We start from the raw sequence: 24,091 nt of genomic DNA, 5'->3' as shown, positions 1-24,091 counted from the left end.
TCGTAATCCCATTTGATGTTATATCAGGCATGTGGGTTTTGTTTTATAGTCCACAAAAAAATAGTTTATGTCCACTCATCTTGAAAAGTTCTCAACTCCTCTGTAACTTTCCTCTTCTTAGCTCCTATTTGTATACTAGTTGACCCCAAACCAGGTTTACAACTTGAACTGAAACAGACATTTTTTACCATTAATTGGAAACTGAAAAAAGATCACATGGCAATTGGAGATAGTTCACAATCAAGTATCAGTTTACCTAAATTAGTTTGATGCAACTCTCAAAGGTTCCCTACAAAATCTACTTTAAATTTTCCTGAAGCTGTTTGAAACTGTAAATCAAATTGACTTTTGATGGATTGTCTGGCTCTGTGGTAGAATGCCAAACTGTCACATGAGTGGCCTTCAATTCCCAGATGTGATAAATTTTTAAACGAATGTTCATGTTCCATGGGCATTTCCATGAAGCATAGAGTTCATGAAGATGGAAAAGAATTAATTTGAAATGTTTTTCTTCTTTTAAAATAACTTTGTATATAAAGGATCAGTGATCAGGGATTTATATCTGGAATGAAAACTGGATTTTTTTGTAATTAAAAACAAGATGTGCATTTTTCATGAAATGACAGTTGAGTATGTACTAATTAACATACATTTATAAGACGTAGGTACCGGAACTGAATGTGTTTGAAAATATATATCAACTATGCACCTACGTTTTAAAATACATCCCACCTGAGAATCGAACCCCGGCCCTCCACATTGAAGGTTAGCATCATACAACAGAGCTATACTGCTCAGCAAGTTGGAGGTCTTTCATTTGAGTATTAAATGCTCATGCAAAACTTTGTAGTCTGTTCTCTCGAGAATTCCTGAGAGTACTATTCAACTGCTTTAGGAAAATGACAGTTCAGTTCTGAATGTCATGTACCACAAATATAAAAATGTACGTATGCTTCGCTTTACCTAGTAGCCTTACTTTAATATTTTGACCCCCATTTCGACTTCTTTTCATGTGATTGTTCCTAATAATTGGTCTACATTTCAAGTCAATAACATTACTTGTTGCTGTAAATAAGGGGTAAAAACAGGTGGATGAAATTGCACTAGGAGGATCCCTTTTTTATCTTTGTAATGCGGAATCCTTAAACGTCATCAGTAAAAACACATTACTACACTCAAGTATTTATATATTTTGTACTACTAAAATTCAAAGAAGGTACTGAGGCAGAAATTATTGCCAATGTCGATTGGTGTACCTATTCACCATAACTGGATACATAAAATAAATGAAAGCCTACTAAAATTAAAGACAAGCACCACAAATTAACTGTAAAATGATAAAAGCTGGCTTTACTTAACTGAAGTGATGACAGGTCTATTGCGATCGAATGTGCACCATGTATGCATATTGAGGGCTATAACTGTATGGCTGATAATGTTGTGAATTTGCAGTAAAATTAAGTATGGAATGTATTGGCTATGTATGGCATTTGTCTCACTTGTGAAGTGCAACAAACGAAATCAGTTTCGCCATCCATACTACAGCTGATTGTTGATTGGATGTTGCCAAGGCAAACTACATTTTCTTCAAGGTGGCGCGTGGGCATTCTAAAATAAATCCAACATAGTGACTATTTTCAAATAGAAATATAGACGAAAATCTAATGTTAGTTCAATCAATGAACTGAGATATTCCTGTTGCAATTGATATGGTACAAAAGACGCTTGATAGAATTTTTTTTTTTGAGAGGGGGGGGTATGTGAAATAAAAGTTAAATTTTTCTTTCATATGAAACAGCTCCACAGGCTAAAAATTAGCGCCTCTGGTATAAATGATTTGCACAGCACATTTTCAAAGAAAAATATTCGGTACCAGTCTCAACAAAAGTTTCAGATCAGTACTTTTAAGTGTAAGGGAACAAACAGAAAGTCACGCATTAGTGTAGCCAGAAAAAAGTACACCATGTTTGATGGAAAGTCATAAACAAATACCAACACATACTGACACAAAAGACGAAGCAATAAACATTAAATATTAAAGCCAACCGATAAAAGACATAAAACGTTTTATAATACTCTCAATCAATATTTTACCTCCCCTCTGACACCATAATTCCAACACACATCCATGTGGTGGGACAACATATCTTTGAAGTTACTGTCAGTGTCGAGTTATCTTGATTCACTTATGAATCTGTATCAGTGTTTCCAGAAAGAAAGTGATTCTGTACACTTCAATTCTGTGGATAACCTTACACAAATGCAATATGTGTCATGTGGTTTGTAATGTTACTACACAGCTGCTTAATTCAGATGAATTTCAGTTAGAATTTCATCAGTGTATACTCTAGGAGGCAGTAGCATGTCTAGGGAAAAATTTTAACAAATGTAGCAGATTTTGCAGAAATCTAAGTTCAAACATCCACAATCTGTACACCTGATAACACAGAATTTCAAAACTGAATGAGTTTAGTAGGACGTCTTCACAGCATTGCTACATCTTATGACTCTGTCTTGTGTAAATGGAGAGGTAGCTTCTGCAAAGAAATATTTGGCATTGATGTCGATGGGGCAGCAGTGCCTCGTCTGTTGATATTTGGAAGCTAACCTAGTTTCTCTGTGCTATTCGTGTTGTAATAATGGAATGTCTTTATTTTATCAGTTTTCTTTGTTTTAAATCGACATTGCTAATGTTCCATAACGACTTAGGTAGTTCTTCCACAAGAAATGGCAAATATCTGAGAGTGAAAAATGATTTAGGTTTCCCAGTATTTTGACAGTGAAAAAGCCACTTGATATGCTGTGGAGCCTAAGTGGGGTGATCTGACGCTTCTCCAGACGTCCAGGGATTGTTGTAAGCTGACATCATGAAAAGAATAAAATGGCATTATGGTTGAGCCAATGGATAATGAATGACGATTGAATTTTAACGTCCTATCGTTGTTCAAGCGCATCTGAATGAAAAGAAACATAACGAATACTAAACATTAGAAATTTGAACAGCTCACAACAACCACTCGACATCTGGAGAAGCGTCAGTTTGACACTCTTGGAGCCCACAGGATATCAATTAGACACGGTGTGTGGTGTGAGATGAGACAACTACTGACAAAAGTCGACGTTTTTCACGTAAGCCAGGAAAAGACCACCTACAAAAAATTTATCGGTCTCGGCGAGGACTATAGTCTAATGTATTTTTTATTCTGTTTTATTTTATGAATGCTGCAAATGTAGTTTTGTCACGTCATTAGCTAAGTTTGACAAACTGATGATGAGAGCATCTTCTCTCGAAAACATGTTTCCTTTTCGCAACAGAAGAAGCTCTAACAATTTGTCCATTTTATTTGGACTGTTGAGCTCCGTGGCCGTGGATAATGATATTTCACTATAAAAATATTTTTTTTATAGTGAAATAGAAGAAGCTCTCACCCTCAGTTATTTTTCTTACTTTCTGGTATTCGTGACATTTCTTTCCATTCGGACGCACTTCGACGTCGATTGAACGTTAAATCTTCACACATTCTCTATAGTCCTCGTATTTATCAGAACATGCTGTGATGTCTTAGATGTTATAAACCATCTCGCCAAAGACCTCCCCCGGGGGAACCGACCATGATACTGCACCACAGTTGGTATGGGCTTCAATCATTCCTACGTTGGCAGCCTGTAAACGATATTCATTTGTTGTTAATGGAGCTATCTGTTTTTGTTTATATTGTAACAGCTGATACAATATTATGTTGTGATTGAACGCAGCAAAAGAAACGGAATACAACAAAAATTTTGCGAAATTAAATCCATTTCATTTGATAATGTAAGCTGTGCTGCTTTCCAAACGAAAGCGACACATAAATAAGAAATCCGTATGATCTAAGAGTAAGATAAATTTATTTTTCCATCTCTATGATTGTGTACTTGTTCTCTGTATATCTAATAAGGGTGTATTTGTTCTGTTGGCTGTCAGCGCTTTTTAATTTGTCACATATAATTTGCTGTTATATTTCAGTGGAAAACTATACCAAGGGTAAAAATGTTGAAGAACCTCTGGAAAAGGAAAAGATTCCGATCCCCAACTTGCCAGAAAAGTTCATATGGATGCAGGTATGTATACGAATTTTCGTTGTTGTTTGATAGATTTCGTGTTGTAAATTTCGATGAACTATTACCTCTTTCGTGTCTTTCACTGTTACTAATAAACAAGCAGTCGTAAGTTTAGATCTTAGACTTCATAGACCATTATGCTTTGAGATGTTTCATTTTTGTGTGAAATAAGGTCTGCACATTGTTGGAAGTGCTGTGATATTGTTTCTGTAAGTTTTGACATATTTATTCACCAACAATAAAAGGAACGCAGAGATGGGGGATATTTAGATTAGTAGCTTCTCTGGAGTAAAGGCCTCAGTGTGTTCTGGTGGTGGTCTGTAAATGTTATTTGACCTTTCATTTGTTCTGATTGTTCGATAGAGGATTCAGAATCAAAGAGCCATGTTATAACATGCCTCAGTTTATATTTTATGTGGCCAGGTAATCACTTAATGAAATGATCACTTAATTTCCAGCAAACTGGAGAAGGTTTTGCTTTTTTCACACTGTGTTTAGCTTGAATGAATTGATATCAAACTTCCATCTCCAAAATAAATTGGCATAGAATGGTGTAAAGTAATGATGTAATGAAGTTTGATTACAGTTTCATATGTTTTGGGTTCATAAATTATTCTGAAAGTAATTAAATTTATTTGCATCATTGTTTGAATTTGGCAATGAAGTATGTTAATTTCTTTTAGCCATAATCTCAAAACCCCAATGAAATGATGTTAAACACGACACAGCATCTAGCTAGTAAGAAGTTCTACAGTGGAAAATCCAGTGTGGAATGTAACAGTATTATGAAAAGAATTGTTACTACTTACCATATAGCAGAGATGCCGAGTCGCAGATAAGCACAACAAAAAGACTGCCAGAAAATGAGCTTTTGCCCAACAGTGCTGCCATCAGAGATAGAAAAAACACACACATACATGTAACAGCAGTCTCTGCCTGCTGAGGCCAGCTGCGGTAGCTCACACACATGAGACAGCCCTTCTGTTGTGCCTAGCTATGACTCAGTATCTCTGCTATACAGTGAGTAGTAACTATCCTTTTCATAATATTGTTAGTAAGAAATTTTCTTTTTTTCTGTAAGAAACATGTTTTAAACTCACAAGTATATAACAGGTAGTTGGAGGTCCAAGTTGAAATAACAATTGTGCTTGCAGGATCTCAGGTGGGTTGTAACCAATATTAGTTTCATGATCTCTCTCTCTCTCTCTCTCTCTCTCTCTCTCTCTCTCTCTCTCTCTCTCTCTCTCCCTCTCCCTCTCCCTCTCCCTCTCCCCCTCCCCCCCCCTCCCTCCCTCCCTCCCTCTCTCTCGTTCTTGGCCCTTATAATTCCTAGCCTTTAAGGAGGATACGTCACTCTGCATTTTTCCTAGGTTTTTGTTCAATTTTCTCCTATAGTCTAGAGTTTCAGCATTTAGACTAAAAAGTTTTAGTTCTTCTCTTTTATCTTGATTGGTTGATCTGTCTTGTATTATGCAACCTTTAACTTGCTTTCTTACTTTTTGTTAAACACTTTTTTCTACCGATGCATGAAAGACAATTATTTGGTCCATATTCTTATTATCTGTATCTGTTGTGGCATGTTTGATGGTAGCAAATAAAATGCAGTAACTCCTCCTATCTGTACCTTGTTCTGAATTGTTATGAGATGTACATAGGTAGTAACATCAAGGCAAGTTTAAGGTTATGCATCACATTTTTGTGGAAATGTTTTTTATTTCCATCTGAGAGTCATGTGTGAAGATAATGTTTAGTAAAATTTTATTTCATTAATTCAATCAATCATAGGTGCACTCAGATCTCTGAACCATTATGACGAACCTGAGCCAAGATACCAAAACTGTCTGTTGCAGCTGACTTCTATTAGTTTTACTCACATGGCAATGATAAATCACTGTAGAAAAGGGAGTGCCGGAACAAATATGGAAGTGAGGTGAGAGGGGATGGGGGCTGCAGCCTTGGATTGCCACACATGCTGTGGTCAGTTTCTCAGACTTTGGTTTGGAATGTCCTTGGGAATAAGTCTGCAAAAATTGTTGCACAGTTTAGCACTTAAGATGGGTGTGTCTGCAGCATCTTCGCACAGCACTTGAACACAAACTCAAACATAAACCTTGCAAAGTGGCGGTAGTGCATTGACTGACAAAGTTGGTTGCTGATTGGTAGTATCTGTGCTGCAGCTTGCTGTTACAGTCTGTACCTGATGGGAGGCTGATTCATAAACACTTTTTTCTGATGAAGTGTGGCTGCATTTATCTGGATACATTAACATACATAACAATCAACATTAGAGATCTGAAGATTCTTGTCAGGTGCCTAAGAGCCTCCCTTTAATGTAGAAACAGGAGTGTAGCATGTAATTACTGGAACATAAATTATTGGGCTGTTCTTTCTCCTGCAGTCTTAAATTCTATGAGGTCTGTGTACAAAATGCAGCAACACTCTCTCTCTCTCTTTTTTTTCCCCCCAAAGCACTAACTAGTAACGAAAAGTATTGTCAGTCTGCTTCTCCAGCAACAGAGGTTTTATTGAAAACAAATTATGTACAAATAAATTACAGTCTAACTCTTATTGAATTAAACAGTAATAAACCTTCTTGAGGTGGATATCTTAAACTACTCTGAAGATTTACTGAATAACTGAGACATTATTATTGGAGAACACTGTAAGTTTATCCCACTGGAAAGCCCTCTAAAAGAAACTGCTCCCTCAGTGCACTCATAACAGACACAAACTGCAGTCAAACAGAGAATGGAGACACACCACATTATGAAAACAGGCATGTCCATGTGCAAGACAAATGGCGACGTTCAGACATAACAACGCCCAAATCAGTGTCCAGAAAATAGCAGAGTATCACAAAGTTGTTGCAAATAAGTCCACCAGATAGCAGTTAGTACACGCCAGGAGGCTGAGAACAGTGATACTGAGACTGTCCATGACAGTCCTTAAATCCGCCACTATTGTTTATCCATATAACCTGGTGCCGGCAGGTGTATCACTCCACACTGCACCTAGCAATTATGTCAACTAATCCTTTGTTACATATGGTGGGATAAGATCCCCCTCTGCTGAATCAGCCCATACAGTCAGAACTATTGTGAAGGTGGGCCAGAGTAGTGGCTAGCTGCTGATTTGTGAGTTGACTGCGTGTCTGATTAGACCCAACACAGACTGCAGGTCGTCCTGTTCATCCTCCAGGTCTGGATCCATAGGGGCGATGGATGACGGCTGGAGAATCAGGAATGCCAGATGTCCACAGCCTGGGATGTCATCCTGGAAATGAACCCTACATTTCCTTTTTTGCAGTCTTTGGAGTGGATGAGGTGGCTCCATTGCCTCAAGGTGTGGCCACCAGGACCAGCCTGCTGGGCAGAGATGGAGCCACGTATTCAGCCAGTTGAATGTCTGAACGTGTGTGGCCAGATGCCACTAACACTTGTGCTACTATTTCTTGAATTGATGGAGACTGCAATGAATCTAGGAAAGAACAGTCAAGATGTCCATGCAAAAGTTCCATTGGGCTGCAATAATTGTACAGTGTTGCCCAGTGTGAGAATAAAAAGGAGATCAGTGCAGAATCGATAGGAGTGGATGTCAAGATTTTTCCACCTGAATCTTAAACATTCTCACAAAATGTTCTGCCATGTCTCTAAACACCCAGTGAAAATTGGGTGTGGTAATATGCTTAATCCCTTTCCGGGTGCAAAACTCTTGAAAACTCACAAAAGTAAACTGGACCTTTATCGGTGACTAGTGTTCAGGAAGCTCTCTCAACAGAAAAAATAATTGTGTTATCCTTAGTTGTGGGGTCCTGCTCACTTGTCTCATATGGGGGTGCCTAAAGGATGCCGTGTTCTCGGATTACTATACAACAGTTCAAGCAAATCACATTAATAGTTTTTATTACAAAAAAGTAGACTGACAGTACTTAATTTTGAATTTACAGGGGTGTCGCAAGCGATGGGCAACATGCAGACAAGTAATGTTCTTCGCTATAGACAATGTCCAAATAAGCAAGTGATATGGATCACTACTAACTGCTATCATAGCACTCTCTGCTAGACTGGGTCTAGTACTGTCTAATACTGTCCAATATTATGCAGCCGAGGCAGGCAGGAGTGGCACTTATATTCTCTTCGGCTAGAGGGCGCTCCTGTTGTGGTGTGGTCCTCGTTAGCGGGCTATTGGCTGATATCATCTCACTACCTGCTTTGCTCTTGAGATCTTCTTCTTCGTGCTGGCGCTTGTCAATACGCCAGAAGATCATTCATATTTTCTGTCATGTTCTGTTGTATTTATATTACATGTTGGCAATGAGAATACATATCTATTAAAATCAACCACAAGTCCCATGGTACTGACCTGCAAAATCCTCATGCACTTGATCCCAGAGCTGAGTAGATACAAGCCCCAGCTGGTAATTTGAGCTGATGCCACTTGCTGTCACTGATAAGCCTGATATTTTTGAGCCACTTGCACAGTATCCTCTTCTACGCATGGTCAATATACATAACACTAGGCAAGGTTCTTCATTCTGGAAACGCCCCAGTGGAATTGATGCAGGAGTTGCAATATACACGAGCCTAGGACCTCTGGAGTTGCTACTTGCTACTGGTGGGTATCCTGAGTCAACAACAGGATGCCTTTGACAAGAATAAATGCCATGGCATCGTGCAGAGAAAAAAAGAGGAAAACAATGAAATTCCATGCCAGCTGTCGAAGGAAGAACATGCGGCCTGCAGGACTGTACAAACTGTCAAACCTGACTCGAGATTGGATGCTTATATATGACTGCTGCAACATCTCTGGAAGTGATGGTAATTTGATAAGAAAAGATGACTGTCTTGTAAGCTCTATGTCTGTGCAGGTAGTTTTGGCTTGAGTTCAAATATCGACAACAATAGCTTACAATGAGTGACTAGATAAAATTAGTTGCCATACAGGAAAATGCAAAACTTTTGGTTAGAAAATACAATTGCCAATGCTTCCTTGCCTACCTTTGAATAGTTTTTTTATGCCATGTTCAGTAGCTTAAGATAGGAATGCAATTGTCCTTTCAGAACCATCTGAGTATATACATGATAGAACAACAGTGATGATGTATGGTGACTTGTCTGTGCCCAACATAGATAGGAAATGATGTTGATACAGGGTTAGGCAATTAGCAGTTTGGAGATTACTTCAATTTAAGAAATGATTGTTGGCATTCTGTGGTTCACTGGAAAGGAATCCTTTTTCTTCGCAGTTGATTCAATAGATGAGCTTTCTTTACAGTCTGGAAGTAAATCAGGCATAATACATAATTTTCATGTTGGTATATAGAAAACAGTTGCCCCATTCTGTGACATATGAGGCCTTACTGGCCAAGGGTACATTCTGTATACTAAATAGAAGGCTGAAAGAAGGAGCACTTGGACAAATTACATATCAATGCAATTCGAAAACAAAGGAAGTAGGTTACAGTACGCTTGTTCGCCCACTGCTTGAATACTGCTCAGCAGTGTGGGATCCGTACCAGATAGGGTTGATAGAAGAGATAGAGAAGATCCAATGGAGAGCAGCGCGCTTCGTTACAGGATCATTTAGTAATCGCGAAAGCGTTACGGAGATGATAGATAAACTCCAGTGGAAGACTCTGCAGGAGAGACGCTCAGTAGCTCGGTACGGGCTTTTGTTGAAGTTTCGAGAACATACCTTCACCGAAGAGTCAAGCAGTATATTGCTCCCTCCTACTTATATCTCGTGAAGAGACCATGAGGATAAAATCAGAGAGATTAGAGCCCACACAGAAGCATACCGACAATCCTTCTTTCCACGAACAATACGAGACTGGGATAGAAGGGAGAACCGATAGAGGTACTCAAGGTACCCTCCGCCACACACCGTCAGGTGGCTTGCGGAGTATGGATGTAGATGTTAACCGGTCTTTCAAAACAACTGAAAATATTTCCTGTAGATTCAGCATATTCTCTTCCTGAGTTCTTCCTCTCACAACTAAATCATCCAGATAACTGATCCATTGTAGAATGTTGGCAACAGTTTTGTTAAGTTTTGCTCTGGTTGAGGCACAATGAGAACACAGCACAGGTAAACAGTGTATAACAGTTTTATTGAAAAGTACATAAATCAAAATACAGTAGAGTCCCGTTAATCCGAACGAATTGGGACCGGGCCTTGTTCAGATTACCAATTTGTTGGGATTAGCCGGAATTTCTAGAATGAAGTATACCAAGCAGATAAGTAGGTACACCATGGTAACAAATGGGAACAAGTGTGGGAACAATAGCTCACTCTCACTCCCTGCCCTTGTTGTTGTGCATTGTTGAGATCTTTGTAGTATCTGAGATCAGTGCACTGCCAGCTGGCTCACAAAGTGCTTGGTTATGTTAGTTATCGATCACTGGCATGCGTAACAGTTGTATTGTATTTGTTCGGGTGTAGTGGTGTACGTATTTTCCTCATGAGTGAACGGAAAAATACAACTTTAACTCTCAGAGAAAAACCGAATGCTTTCAAGCAGATAGACAATGGTGAGAATGTATCAAAACTGGCAGCGGAACTGGGTGTTGGTAAAGAAACCATTTGTGATTGGAAGAAGAACTGAGTGAAGCTTGTGAACAGTCCTTGCAATGTCTTCGGAAAAAACACTTGAAATTCGGCAGACTCTGAAACGGTCCCAGTACGATGAAGTGGATGAAGCTCTTTTCCTTTGGTTTATGCAGGAAAGAGAAAGGGGAACTCCTTTGAGTGGAGCACTGGTTCAGGAGAAAGCTGTTTACCTGAACAAATTAATGATTGGTGATGAGTCTCTTAGTGCGAGTACAGGTTGGTTGGACAGATTCAAAAAATGTCATAGAATCCATCAGCTAACGATTACTGGAGAGAAGTTTTTTTCTGACTGTGATGCAGTGAAGGAATATTTGGATGAGTTTGAAAAATTAGAGAGGGAAAGTATTCTCCCCTTAATTTTAGGGTATTGCCAACAAAAAGCCTGGCATCAAAAGCAGAAGACCATGCTCCTGGTTTTAAAATGTGCAAAGATCATGTGACTTTATTAGCATGCAGCAATGCTGCTGGTAAACACAAGCTAGCTTTAATGATGATCGGCAAATCTGTTGGGTTCAGAGCTTTTAAAAGCTGCAACATGAAGTCCCTTCCCACATATTATCGAGACCAGAAAAAAGCATGGATGGATGGTAAGCTGTTCAAAGAATGGTTTCACGGCCAGTTTGTTCCCTCTGTTTGACTGTTTTCTAAGGAACATCATTTGTCTCCCGGTGCAACCCTTTTGATTGATTACCCGCCATCTCACTCCAGCACTGAGGAATTATGTGATGGAGAAATTGTGGCAAAGTTTTTGCCGCCTAATGTTACACGACTTCTGCAGCTAATGTACCAGGGCGTATGCAAACATTAAAACTGATTTACAGAAAAAAAATTTTAAGAATGCTTATCCAAGATGATAGCATTCCTTCAGTGGACAAAATAAAAAAGACCAATGTGAAGGATGTTGTTTATTGGGCCGCTGAGGCATGGCAGAATATTTCAGAAAATACTCTGAAAAAATCGTGGAGAAAACCGTGGACAACTCTTGAATTTCAGGACAACCTAGTTGAAAATGAAGAGGAAAATCCACTACAAATGATACAGACAAACCGTGGATGTAAAGAAGCTAGTGAAGGAATTGTAGATGAGTGGATGGCAATGGATGGGGCATGTGTGGAGAACTTTACTGACACTGATTTAGTTGCTGCTGTGACTCGAGACCAGGAAGAAGTGGACTACTGTGACAGAAGTGAAAATGAGCCGAAGGCAACAAAGGCTGGCGCTACATTATTTGGAGCAACAGCCCACTGCTACACCTGCTGATTTGATGTTTATGAGATGATGGTGCAACTATGCATCATATAACAGACTGTCTTCACCAAAAAGCAATGACTGAGTTTTTGTCATCTAAAAAGGAGGGATAAAATGTCCGCTGTATTTTAGTAAGTTTGACAGCTTTTCTTTCATTGTTATGCATTGCTTAAACCTAATGCTTTCTTGCCAATTTTTCTCATACATGTTTACTGCACTGTGTAAATTGAAATAGTGTGTATGTACAGCAGTTTACTGTACTGTTTTCCATACTTAGACTAACATTTTTCTCGTTTGGGTTAACCGAACGTTTGTATTACCGGGGTTCGGATTAGCGGGATTATGCTGTTCTCCCTTGAGGCAGGCCACAGCTCATTTGTGGGTACATGTGTGGCGCACATTGGTCCCCGTGGTATTGTGGCCTATCTTCTCTCATGCGATACATTCCTTTCCACATATCCACTCCTCATCCTGGCTCCTCTCCCTCCTGCCCCCCTCCCCCCTTTCTCCCTTGGGTTTTGTGTTTTTCTTTATGATCTCTGTTGCTGATCATTTTGCCTGGCATTTCATTAAGGCTTCAGCATCAGTCCACTATCTGCCCACGTTCCATCTTCTCAGACACTGTCTGGAACAACTCCCTTTATCTTGTATTCCCCATCATTTGGAGCCTTACAATGTCCCATTTAGTGAATGAGAACCCGCCAGAACTCTTACGGCTTTTTGATCAGACCAGGTGCACAAGTGAATACTTCAACACTTATCGGTGGCTAGCAAACATTATATATTTGCCCTTTTTAACTGTCTCTATAGGGGAGGATTCTCTTCCCAGTTGTGGGAAAGTTTCATTATTCCAGTTTTAAAGTAGGGTAAACCACCTCTTCAGATGGACAGCTATCATCCGATCAGTTTAACAAGTGTGCTCTGCAAGTTACTTAACCCTAGGACCACTAAGCTCGGATCTGTCACATGGATGCCTGAGGGGGGGGGGGGGGGGGCAAAATAGCCCCCACATTCTTTTCAGTTTTTAACATTTTCTTTGTTTGTTTTGTTTTGATTATTTAATGAACTAGGAATTTCTTTATTGGGTTGCAACACACTTTCCATATTTATCAGGAACTTTATAACATATACAAATACAATAAATAAAGTAATGAATATGACAAATATTATTATATTTTTATCATGAAACTAACACTTTCATATACATCAGACTTACATTAAGAAATCATAAAAGAATTTACAATACCAAACTACAGATAAGAATACAGAAAATCAAAGTCAGAAATTACAGTTGAGTTTTTCCTTCCTACTCACTTTCACTTTCAATTTCACAACCTTTGTGTATGATTGTTTTTGCAAAGAGAGTGGAAAACACATACTTGGAACACTTGCAACAAACTATAGACACTTTTCCCATCTTGTCTTTTTCCTTCTTAGGGTTTTTACTCTTCAAACAGGTGTGACATCTTCCTCTTGAATAAAATTCAACAGATTGAACAGTTGCAGTAATGCTGGGTAGCATTTTCCCTAGGATACTTTCCATTGCAGAGATCATAGGCTTTTGTAAGCCCGTGATATTCTTTGCTCTCTCTTCCACAGCTGGCCTAACGATCTGTTGACCTAATTCTAGCAGATACAGCCTTCTTACATTATGCTTCCTCTTATTCCAGTTTGGGTTGTTTATCATGAAAATTGTTCCAGCACTGAGACAGGCAATATCTATCAAGGTGAAAAAGAGAGATAGTGGCCACCTTCTTGTCCTTCATTTTACTGAATGATACGTCATTTGATCAATGCTGTCTATGCCCCTTTGGTTTCATTGTAGTAGAGATTGATGTTTGTCTTATCATTGTGTTGTGTGGAAAGAAGTAGGCAGTTTGGAGATGTATGAAACCAAGGCAACCGGTGCATTGCCTATGTTCGAATCTGTGAATAAGAACTTAGAGGAATATAGCTCTCGACCCTGCGTCTCCTTTAGCTGTTATGGTGTGTGTTTTCTGTTACTCTTCAATGTTCCCACCAAAGTTAACTTGTCATCATTGTAAAGTTCCTCAGGTAGGTCTATGGATGTGCAGTAACGATCTGTTGTTATATTTCTTCCACTTCCTGCCAGTAGATTCACTAGGCATCTAACAACTGCCTTTGCACTCCATTGCTCGGCAGGTCATTCATCCTTCCTTGCATAGTCCTCCATTTTTAGAACATACCGGGTGTGTGCATCTGATAACATCCTAACCAATATGCCATACTTTCCAGGCTTGTCTTTCATAAAGACCTAAAAGAGACATCTGATAACATCCTAACCAATATGCCATACTTCCCAGGCTTGTCTTTCATAAAGACCTAAAAGAGACATCTTCCTCAAAACAAGGAGCGCATTTCATCGATCATTAGCTCTGCACATGGCATATAGTACCTTACAAACATTTCATCAATTCTGTCGAAAACTCATGAAGGGAGCAAAACTTATCCTGCTTTCGTATTTCGGTCCTTGTTTCTTTATCGTCAAATCTAATCAGGCACAGAAGTTCTCCACATCGAATACGACTCATTGTAGTTATGTAGATATTCTTTCCCAGTACTTTCCCCCATAAGTCGTCAAGAGGCAGTCTGGTGTCATCATTTGTACCCATGAGTGTCAAAATACCAATGAAGGCATACATTTCTCCTGTGGTTGTAAGTTTTAAGTTCTTATTACAAGCTTCTTGGTTTGCATGGTCCACGATAATCTTCATTATTTCGGGAGTTATAAACTTTGTGAAAGATTCTGACACAGTAGAGGTCAAGCCTTCATGAGTTAAACCTTCACGAAAATTCACTATATTTTGTACTGACCTGAGTACTTGCCTTGGAGACTAAGTAATATAGTCCCTACCGCTTTTTGTTGTAACAATGATGCTGGAAGCATCTGCATGTTGTTCATCAGGGGATGAGCTCAGTGAACTTGACTCATCTTCAGTTGCTGTGTCACTATCATACGTCACAACTGTATCCTCTTCTTCTGGATAACTTTCATCACCTACATTTGCTTTATTTATTATAGCTGACACCTCTTCATCTGTGAGAAACCTCTGATACTGACGATACGATTTATTAGAACTGCGAGTAACGTACAACTGCTCGAACAACAAAGGAGATTTATTTCAAAACAACACAACACAATACAGTCATAACTGCATTTTTTTTCCTGCCATATTGAGAAATATTTTAATGAGAATAGTTGTCCCACTGATATCTGGGAGGGGAGCAGGGGGGAGGCAACAATTTCCCGCACTTAAATTAAATATAATAGACAGATTTAAATAATTCACAGAAATTATAAAACCATGACAGCCATACTTTAGATATTTTTCTACAACTATCTAAATTCTCGTTTCTTCACTCCAACAAATAGATATATTCCACAAATAAAACAAATACTGCGGGCAATTTTTGCCACCTCCCCCCACTTAGTGATGCTAGGGTTAAGCATATGATGAGTCTAAGGATGTATTGGATCCTTGTGTCCTGAGACATTCTGGCTTCGACCCAGGGTGGTTTTTGCCATGGCTGCTGTACTGCAGATAATTTCGTTCATCTGGAGTCTGCTATCTGAATGGCTTTTGCCCAGTGTCAGCATCTTGTTGCAGTCTTCTTCGATCTACATAAAGCTTATGAAACCACATGGTGCCACCACATACTTGCCACCTTACATGTGTAGGACTCAACTCACGATTTTTATTCAGATCTTTCTTTCACATCGCACTTACAGATACAGGTTGGCGTCTCCCGTAGCACCTCCCATCTGCAGGAGAATGGGGGTCCTGTTTTGAGTGTCCCTCTCTTGTTAGTGGCTTTCAATAGCCTAGTAGGACCTGTGGGGCGTACTGTGGCCCCCTCTTTGCATACTGACGACTTTTACATTGCTTTTTGTTTGTCCGTGATGGACATTGCTGAATGCAGCGTTACAGATACGGAGATGTGCGTCCCACAACAGTGACCCAGTCTGTGATTATGATCGCCCCTGCATCTAGTCCCTTTTTTCAGAACTCCAGCTTTCCCTTCTACCACATCTTCTCTGGGCCTGCTCATGTACACCTCTGTGGTGCATCCCCCATCCACAGCTCTGTCCTGACCTATCGAAAGCTCCAAAAGTCTCAGCTCGACCTGAAGCCCTCCCCACCAGTTCTTGTCCATTCTTGGTGTGTTTCAGAGGTCAAAAATCAATCACACTGGCTTTCGTTACATTCATGTGGGATGTAATGAACCTTGCTACTTGCTGGATGGCTGTAGTGTTTTTGCTGCAGAGCTGGTAGCCATCTCTTGTGCTCTTGAGCATATCCGTTGCTGCGCTAATGAGTCCTTCTTCATCTGTGGCAGGAAACTGCCCAACTTTCATTGTGGTGACAATTTGCTGGTGGTCTATGTTTTGCTGGAGTGTCCATCATAACCTTTTGTCTGCTAATGTAACTCATTTGAGTTTAGGCCACGTGGTGTACCATTGCTGTGAGAAGGGTTACCGCTCTGTAGGACATATGGCCCATACACACAAAGTTAGTTGTGGAAGTTTATGAAAGATCATTGTTACGCTAGCAGTGACAAAAGGTAACCTCTGATGTTTACAGAAGCCATAAGTAGTATTTGTTATTATTATGGCTTTAGAAGCTTCATCCAAATGAGGTTGAAAGTAAGCTTCTAAAATATCAAACTTGGAGAAATACTGACCACTTGCCAATTTTGACAATATTTCATCAGGAGTTAGAAGGGGGTACGAGTCCACATTTGAGGAGTGTTCATCATATTTTTGAGGTCCTCACAGAGGCATAACACACCATCTGGTTTGCAAACAGTGAGCAAAGGTGATGCCAGTCTGTCCTAAGGAATCTGGGACAGCTCTTATAACTCCTCTAAGGAATCCAGTTTTACTTTCATTCCACCTGGCTAAAGGTGTTGGACAGGCTTTGAATTAGAACTTCAGCACCAGCAGCTCTTTTAAAATAAAGTGAGCAAGAAAATTAGTTATTCCCAGGCCTAGAGTAAACAAAGGAGCAAACTGGAGAGACTAATGTGGATTGGGTGTGAATTGCTTGGACAGAGTGTTGGAGAGAACACCCAAATGCTGTATATCCAATAAACTTTATTTCTCTAAAACGTTTGGTTTGTCCATTAGATATGTAATAGTTGTCAAACAAGTTAATTTAACTATGAAGAAATGCCAACACATGTACAGGGAGCACTTTATATTGACTGACACCTCCTTGATGGATGTAGATAAGAAAGTGAAGAAGCCATTTTGGATGAAAAGTCATTGTCTCACTACTTCTTTCATCCAGCGGTCAGCTGTTTCAAAAAGTAAAAGAGTGAAAATAGCATTTGGCTAGGTGTATTAAACACAAACTGTGCTTTGCCAGTACAAGTGCTTGAAGAGCTGAAGTGCTAAATGAAGAGCTCAAAAATGCTGATGCCTAACCCATGTTGATTATAGCTAAGATCATTGATTCAAATTTTTGTCTTGTAAAGAAGATAACTACATATGATAAACAATGCATCTTGCTTTATATGAGAATACCAAAAGGAGTAGAAGTGTTGTAACAAGAATTTGAAAACAGGATGTACTAAAATATTTTTAATAGTGTGAATTCCCCCAACCACCCCAAACCAATGAACTAGCCCTTGTGGGCTGGCTTGCATGCCTTGACAATGCAAATATCTGTATTATATGTGTAACAACATAGGAAGGATGTCATGAAGAGGGGGCCCTTGATCTTTCCAGTAGTTGCAGGGACAACTGCCGTGATGTTTGGCTGAAAAATCCTTACAGCATTAGCCAGTACGTCTGTACTGTGTTTATATTTGTAGCCAAGGTAGACATAAAGCCAACCTTCCTCCCACTCCAACCCACAGTAGTAAAAGTTTACATGCCTACTTGTGCCACAGACTAAAAAAGTGTTTGAAGAGATGAAATAAAATATTCTGCAAATTAAAGAAGACAAATATTCAAATGTAATGGGAGATGATAATTCAATAGTAGGAAAAATAAGATAAGAAAAAAGAATAAAACTTGACATGGGTCAAGGTAATGAGAGAGAAAGCTGCTTGGTAGAATTTTGCACAGAGCCTAATTTAATCATTGCTAACACTTGGCTTGAGAATCACGAGAAGAGTTCGTCTATGTGTAAGTGATCTGGACACACTGGGAGGGTTCAGATAAATTATGTATGGCTGAGAAAGTGATTTACAAATTAGATTTTAAATTGCAAAACTCTTTCAGCAGCACATATGGACTTGAAGAAAGGTAGGAGATTAAGTAGATAGGACATGGATGAATTGAATGAACTAGAGATTGGTGAGAGTTTCAAAGGGAGTGTTATGCAATGACTGAAGTAGGTGAAATAAATAAGATGAGTGGGTAGTTGTGAGAAATGAAATATTAAGGCAGCAGATGAATAACTGGGTAGACACACAAGGCCCATTAGAAATCCTTGGATAACACAGAAGATAATAAACTTAACTGATGAAAGGAGAAAATATAAAAATGCAACAAATATCTAAAAGTGAATGTAGATGTAACATTAGCTAACGCTTGGGATATTTGAATCATGACCTGTAACACGCAAAGCTGTTACAAAATTCGCCTTTTCCAGGTTGCAACAATTTTTCAGCTATTGGACTTATTTTAATTACAGCATTGAGTCAAATTCAGTATTATAACATCTGCATGGTCAAAGCAAAAGTTAATGACCACAGAAAAGCGTGTTTCATGTTGTCAGCTGACACACTCTGCTCCTGCTGCTGTCCTGGGATCGTAAAACCGTACAAAAAGCTCTGATTCTAGCAATTGGGTGGGCTCCAACCATCTCCACTTTCACTGTCTTCCACATCTCCCCATTATTTCTCACATTTAGTCATTGCAGATGAAATGACTTGTCACAAAGTAAAACTTGCTACCTTTGTACCACTATTTCACTTTAACCTGAGCTTAGAACACAATGCTTTGGCCAGCAACACTAAAGCAGCTTTTCACTTCATGGAAAAAGCTGTGTCCACATAAATCTGAATGACATGGAAAAATAAGTTTTGTATTAATTTTACTATTGAGAGATTAATGAAAGAAATGAGTAATTAATGTTCCAGTAACAAGCTAAAGCAGTGATAGAGTTCATCAAGCTAAAGGAAGTTGAGGCTCTTAAGTCCTTTGATTGAAATTATACCTACCACAGTTGTATTTAGTCAGACAGTTCATGTACTTCTGATGTCTTCGAAGTACTAATTTCAGCAAGATGATGCTGTGCAGCTCACTCTCTGTTCTGGTGGTGTTCACCACTAAATTTTCCAGAAGAAGGTTTGCAATGAGCAGAATCAGTGATTTACAATGGCTTAGACAGATAATAAATCACTCGGTTAGATGTAATTCAACAATGGAAAGTCCATGGTGGAATGTAACAATATTAGAAAACACACACACACCAACACACATGCGCAAGTGCAACTCTTACACACAAGACTGCAGTCTCTGCATGCTGAGGCCTCAGCAGCCAGAGACTGCAGTCATGTGTATTGCATGTGTGTGTGTGTGTGTGTGTGTGTGTGTGTTTCCTACCTCCGACAAAGGTTCATTTTCGGGCAGTCTTTTTGTTGTGCCTGTTGTAACTCACTCAGATATCATTTATAAATGTATTTCCAGGAAACATGGTAGCTTATGTAAATAAAGTTCTGAAGTTAAAAAAAAGTCTTTCCAACAAGATTTTGAAGTTACAGGGCTCATTTTGCAAGATGGTGGTGGTTACTTCTTTTATGCAGCACAGCAAATGGCAACCATCTGTGCTTTTGAGTGTAGTACATCCGTGTAGACTAGATAATATGAACTGAATTAGCTCATAATCCTGGTAGTTGGATAGTCTCCAAAATGGCAGTGGATGCATAGTCTACAGTAGCAGTGTCAAGTGGAGCTGATGGCTCCATCTGTCTTACCTGGTCCTCACCAAAGAATCCATGCTGACTGCACCTGCCAGCCTGTATCTTGTCCACACATAGTGGCAAGTCTCTGTGGCTGGAAATCTTCTACCTTCTTCTGTGTTGAAAGGACCCACTTTTGTGTAACTTTGACCACTCACTGTCCCACCAAGAAATGCATGTATCGGTTGTCTTTCATTCTTTTTATTTATTTTAAAACGTGTGGTTCAGAATAGTAAAAAATATTGGCATTTGTCTAAAATAAAACATTACAATCTTATTTAGCAGAAAATGTAACAGTATAAGAGTTACGTAACAACACAAGGATTTCTATTTGAATTTACCTTTCATGCTTTTTGTCAATTACAGGTTCTTGTTTGATCTTACTTTCACTCACTCTACAAGTCTCTTTTTTCTGCGTAAAACACTCTAAGACTTCTGTCTTTGTAGCCTTCAATGATATTGCACTAAGGGAAAAAATATTGTGTCAAAATATAGTAGAATTGTTAGAATGCCTAAAAATGAGATTGACAGAAAGTGAAACATGTCAAAGCAGTGATGACTAAATGAAGGATACAAATCTGTATAAGCATGCATGACTACGGGAAAGATATCTGATGCATACAGAAAAATTAAAGAAACCTTTGAATAAAAGAGAAGCAGTTGTTTGAACATCAAGAAAGAAAGTAGGGTTAAAATATGGAGGCATATATTGAAGGAATATATAAAAGAAACAAACTTGAAGACAGTATTATGGCAAGGGAGGAGGAAGTGGATGAATACGAGGTGGGCATTGCAATATCGCCAAGTGAAATTTTTCAGAACATTTAAGTCTTCAGTTGAAACAAGGCACCTCGGGTAGACGACATTTCCTCAGAATTATTAAAATTCTTAGTAGAATCAACTGTGAAAAAATTTTCACCTTATTTCCTCACTGTTTAAGAGAGCTGTATTAAATGTATCTTTTTGATTCATTAATTGTAATGGACATGTTTATATATTGTGGCATGTTTGTGTCATATGATGATGGAGCAAGTGAGAGTCCCCTTGGTGCAGTTATGATAGTTGAAGGACATAATGAGAGCAGCAGTTGAGAAGAAAGCAAGATAGGTATGTGACCTATCCCATTTGTTATTCAGTATGTATGTATAACAAGCAGCAAAGGAAACGAAACAGTATGAAGATGGAACTAAAGATCAGGGAGAAGAAATAAAGACTACGTAGTTTGCAGACAACATTGTAATTCATCAGAGTTGACAAAGGATTTGCAAGAGCTGTTAAATGGAATGCATAGTGTCTTGAAAAGAGGTTAAAAGATGAACATCAACAGTAATTTAGTGGTAATGGAATATAGTTTGAATAAATCAAATGATGCATGGTGAAGTAGATTAGGATATGTGTCAAGAAAAGTAGTAGACAAATTTTGCTGTTTGAACAGCAAAGGATGACAGAAGTAAAGATGGTAAAAAAAGCAGATTGTTATTAGCAAGAACATGTTTTTAACAAAAGAAAAATTTATCAACATTGAATACAAATTTAAGTGTTAGGATGTATTTTCTGAAAGTATTTGTTGAGAGTTTAGCCTTTTATGGAAGTAAATTGGAGATGATAGGCAACTCACACAAGAAGAGAATGGAAGCTTCTGAAATGAAGTGCTAGAAGAATGCTTGATTAGATGAATACTTGATTAGACATCATGCTGTAAATTAGATCTGTAGATCGCGTAACTGACAGGGAGGGTCTGGACAAAATCGGAAAGAAAAGAAATTTGTGGCATAACATGACTTAAAGAAAGGATTAGTTGATAGGACATATTCTGAGGTATCATAAAATAGTTAATTTGGTAATAGAGGGAAATAGGAGGTGGTAGGGGGTGGGGATGTCAAAATTACAGAGGGAGACCAAGGCTTGACTACAGCTTCCAGTATATTGCAACAGTTACGCAGATTTAATGAGACCTCCACAGGAGAGCCTAGCTTGTAGACTTGAATCATATTAGTCATCAAAATGAAGACCACAACACCAATAATTTGAATTTAGTGAATATTTGTTTCAGGGGCAATACATCCTTCTTCTGTTCCTGATTATTACATGGCATGCCATGCATACTGAACAACACAGTTATAACTGCTGCTCTTCTCAGCTCAGTCAGTGATTTTTGTTGCCAATGATTTCTGCTACTGCAGGAGAACATTTGGAGAATTACAGTGGATCATCCATTACTTGATTAGACATAATGGTGGCATTTAAAATTTTGAATTTCATAACCCTCCCCCCCCCCCCCCTCCCAATACACATGCACACACAAAATTGTTGCTGTTGCAAATTACTTGGAAACAGGTATCTCCATATGCTATCCAAAGATACATGCATGTTGCCAGAGTAATTTGTCAGCAATGAAATAATTGATTTATCTAGTCATTACTTGTTTTCAGGTCACAGGTGGTAGCAAAATGAGGAACCTTCTCAACTATGCTCTGAAAGCATTTAAAGATGAACGTTCAATTGTTTGGAGTGGTTCTGGAGGAGGAATGGGTAAAGCAATTAGTTGCGCTGAAATCGTCAAGAGACGGAATAAAGATTTGCATCAGATAACTAAGATCTGCTATCGCAAGTGAGTCTGTTCTTTCATTTCCTTTTGTTGATTCTAGTTTTTGTGATGCTGCAATTTCTTTCATTTCTCCATGTTATAAAACATGATGAAAAATTGTTTATCGTTTGAGATTTAAAGTTTCATAAATGTACGTGCGTGATAGTGTGTTGTGTGAATAATTATTATATCTCCATGATATTAACATTTGCATATAAAAATTAACTATACTAACATTCATTTCCTAACTATCAATCACAAAACAAAATATGTTCTTCATCTTGTTTTATTGTCTTTCACAAAATTTGCAGTTACCCACATTTAGAAACTTGTAATATACTTCCAACATCTAACATGCTACAATAATATTGTGCCTTGCAAAACTTATATTGTTTTGCATTTACAAAGTAACATGTGAATAGCATGTGAAAAGTGAACAGTAAAGTCAAGAATTATGGTGTAGTAGCAATCACATACTGAGCATGGAAATATTTAAGCTCATATCAACTACATTTCACTTACCAAAAAAATAGTGTTGAATTGTTACAGCCAACACTAGAATCGCTGTGGGAAATATCACACAGAGTTCGTAAAAGTTGTGGACGTGACACTTTGAACTTGATTAGCAAAATTCATACAGTTAAATGGATTTCAGTGGCACATTGCATGTGTATAGTGGCCTGAATGACCATGCTAAGTATTCTGTAAATCAAAGCTTGTGAGCTTTCCTTTCTGAAATAAATGTTGATGCTGCTGTCTCAAGGAAGGTTAACATACTTGACATCTTTGTTCTGGTTGGTAATGAGATGCAGATTGCATCTGGACAAACCCAACCAAGTATCAGCCATTGTGGATTGCACAGCAATCATAAAGCAAATTAGAACTAACATTGCATTGAAAACATTAGCTGGGACTGTCAGGAAGCTGGACTGTGATGAAAGGTGCTGCCCCTTAGGCTTCCAATCACACCTCATCACCATGTGAATTACCTTTGATAGTGCAAGGAAAGATCAAGTACTGGCAGTATTTCTATCCTGAAATCAGTAACAGTTGTTTGTGAGGGCATCATTCACTGTGAGAGCAATAACTACCAGAGTACATCAAGCAGTGGCTCCAGCTTTGGATAGGAAAATCAGCTAAACATAGCAGCTGGATGATGTCTTTGAGAACTGCCAGTATTTTGACAGGTACACACCCCCATCATTTTCCAGGCACAACTACAACATTAGAGCACTGTGCAAGGAAACAGAAACCTCAGTATGCGGGGCACATGCACTCGCCTGCCCAAATGTGTGCACACCCATGCTCCTCCTCCTCCCCCCCCCCTCCACAAACACCATAAACATTACCACACAACCAAAGATGGCTAACATCAGAAGTTGTCAATATTAATTACCCGTGGGGGACCAAATGGGAGTAACTCTGTCTGTCTGTCATTTGACTGTGGAGAGAGCAGGATTCCAAGCGAAACTTGAGCAAAAATCCTTATTTCTATTTATAAGGTCACTTGCTAAATTTTTCTCAACTGCTTGCATAATAAAACTATCCTGATATCTGGAAGTGCAGACCAAATCTGTGTGGTGGTATATTCCATGGGATGGCTGGTGCGAA

At 38.8% G+C, this 24,091-nt stretch overlaps 1 protein-coding gene across 2 annotated transcripts in view; it reads left to right on the top strand.

Annotated features, from left to right (window-relative positions):
- The first annotated feature begins 3,668 nt into the window (after positions 1-3,668).
- The window catches only part of LOC126176973 (ribonuclease P protein subunit p25-like protein), a 43,920-nt gene continuing 23,497 nt past the window's right edge, over positions 3,669-24,091 (top strand). The window contains exons 1-3 of one of the 2 annotated variants that reach the window (XM_049924191.1): positions 3,669-3,814; positions 4,007-4,101; positions 22,326-22,504. In XM_049924191.1, the coding sequence (XP_049780148.1) occupies positions 4,096-4,101; positions 22,326-22,504 (185 nt within the window). In that variant the 5' untranslated portion in view covers positions 3,669-3,814; positions 4,007-4,095. Of the gene's footprint in view, positions 3,877-4,006; positions 4,102-22,325; positions 22,505-24,091 lie in introns of both variants that reach the window. The other variant, XM_049924190.1, reaches the window with a different exon arrangement.

Source organism: Schistocerca cancellata, chromosome 3, assembly GCF_023864275.1.
Source record: "Schistocerca cancellata isolate TAMUIC-IGC-003103 chromosome 3, iqSchCanc2.1, whole genome shotgun sequence".
NCBI lineage: Eukaryota > Metazoa > Arthropoda > Insecta > Orthoptera > Acrididae > Schistocerca > Schistocerca cancellata.
This window is presented reverse-complemented; position numbering and strand designations above follow the sequence as displayed.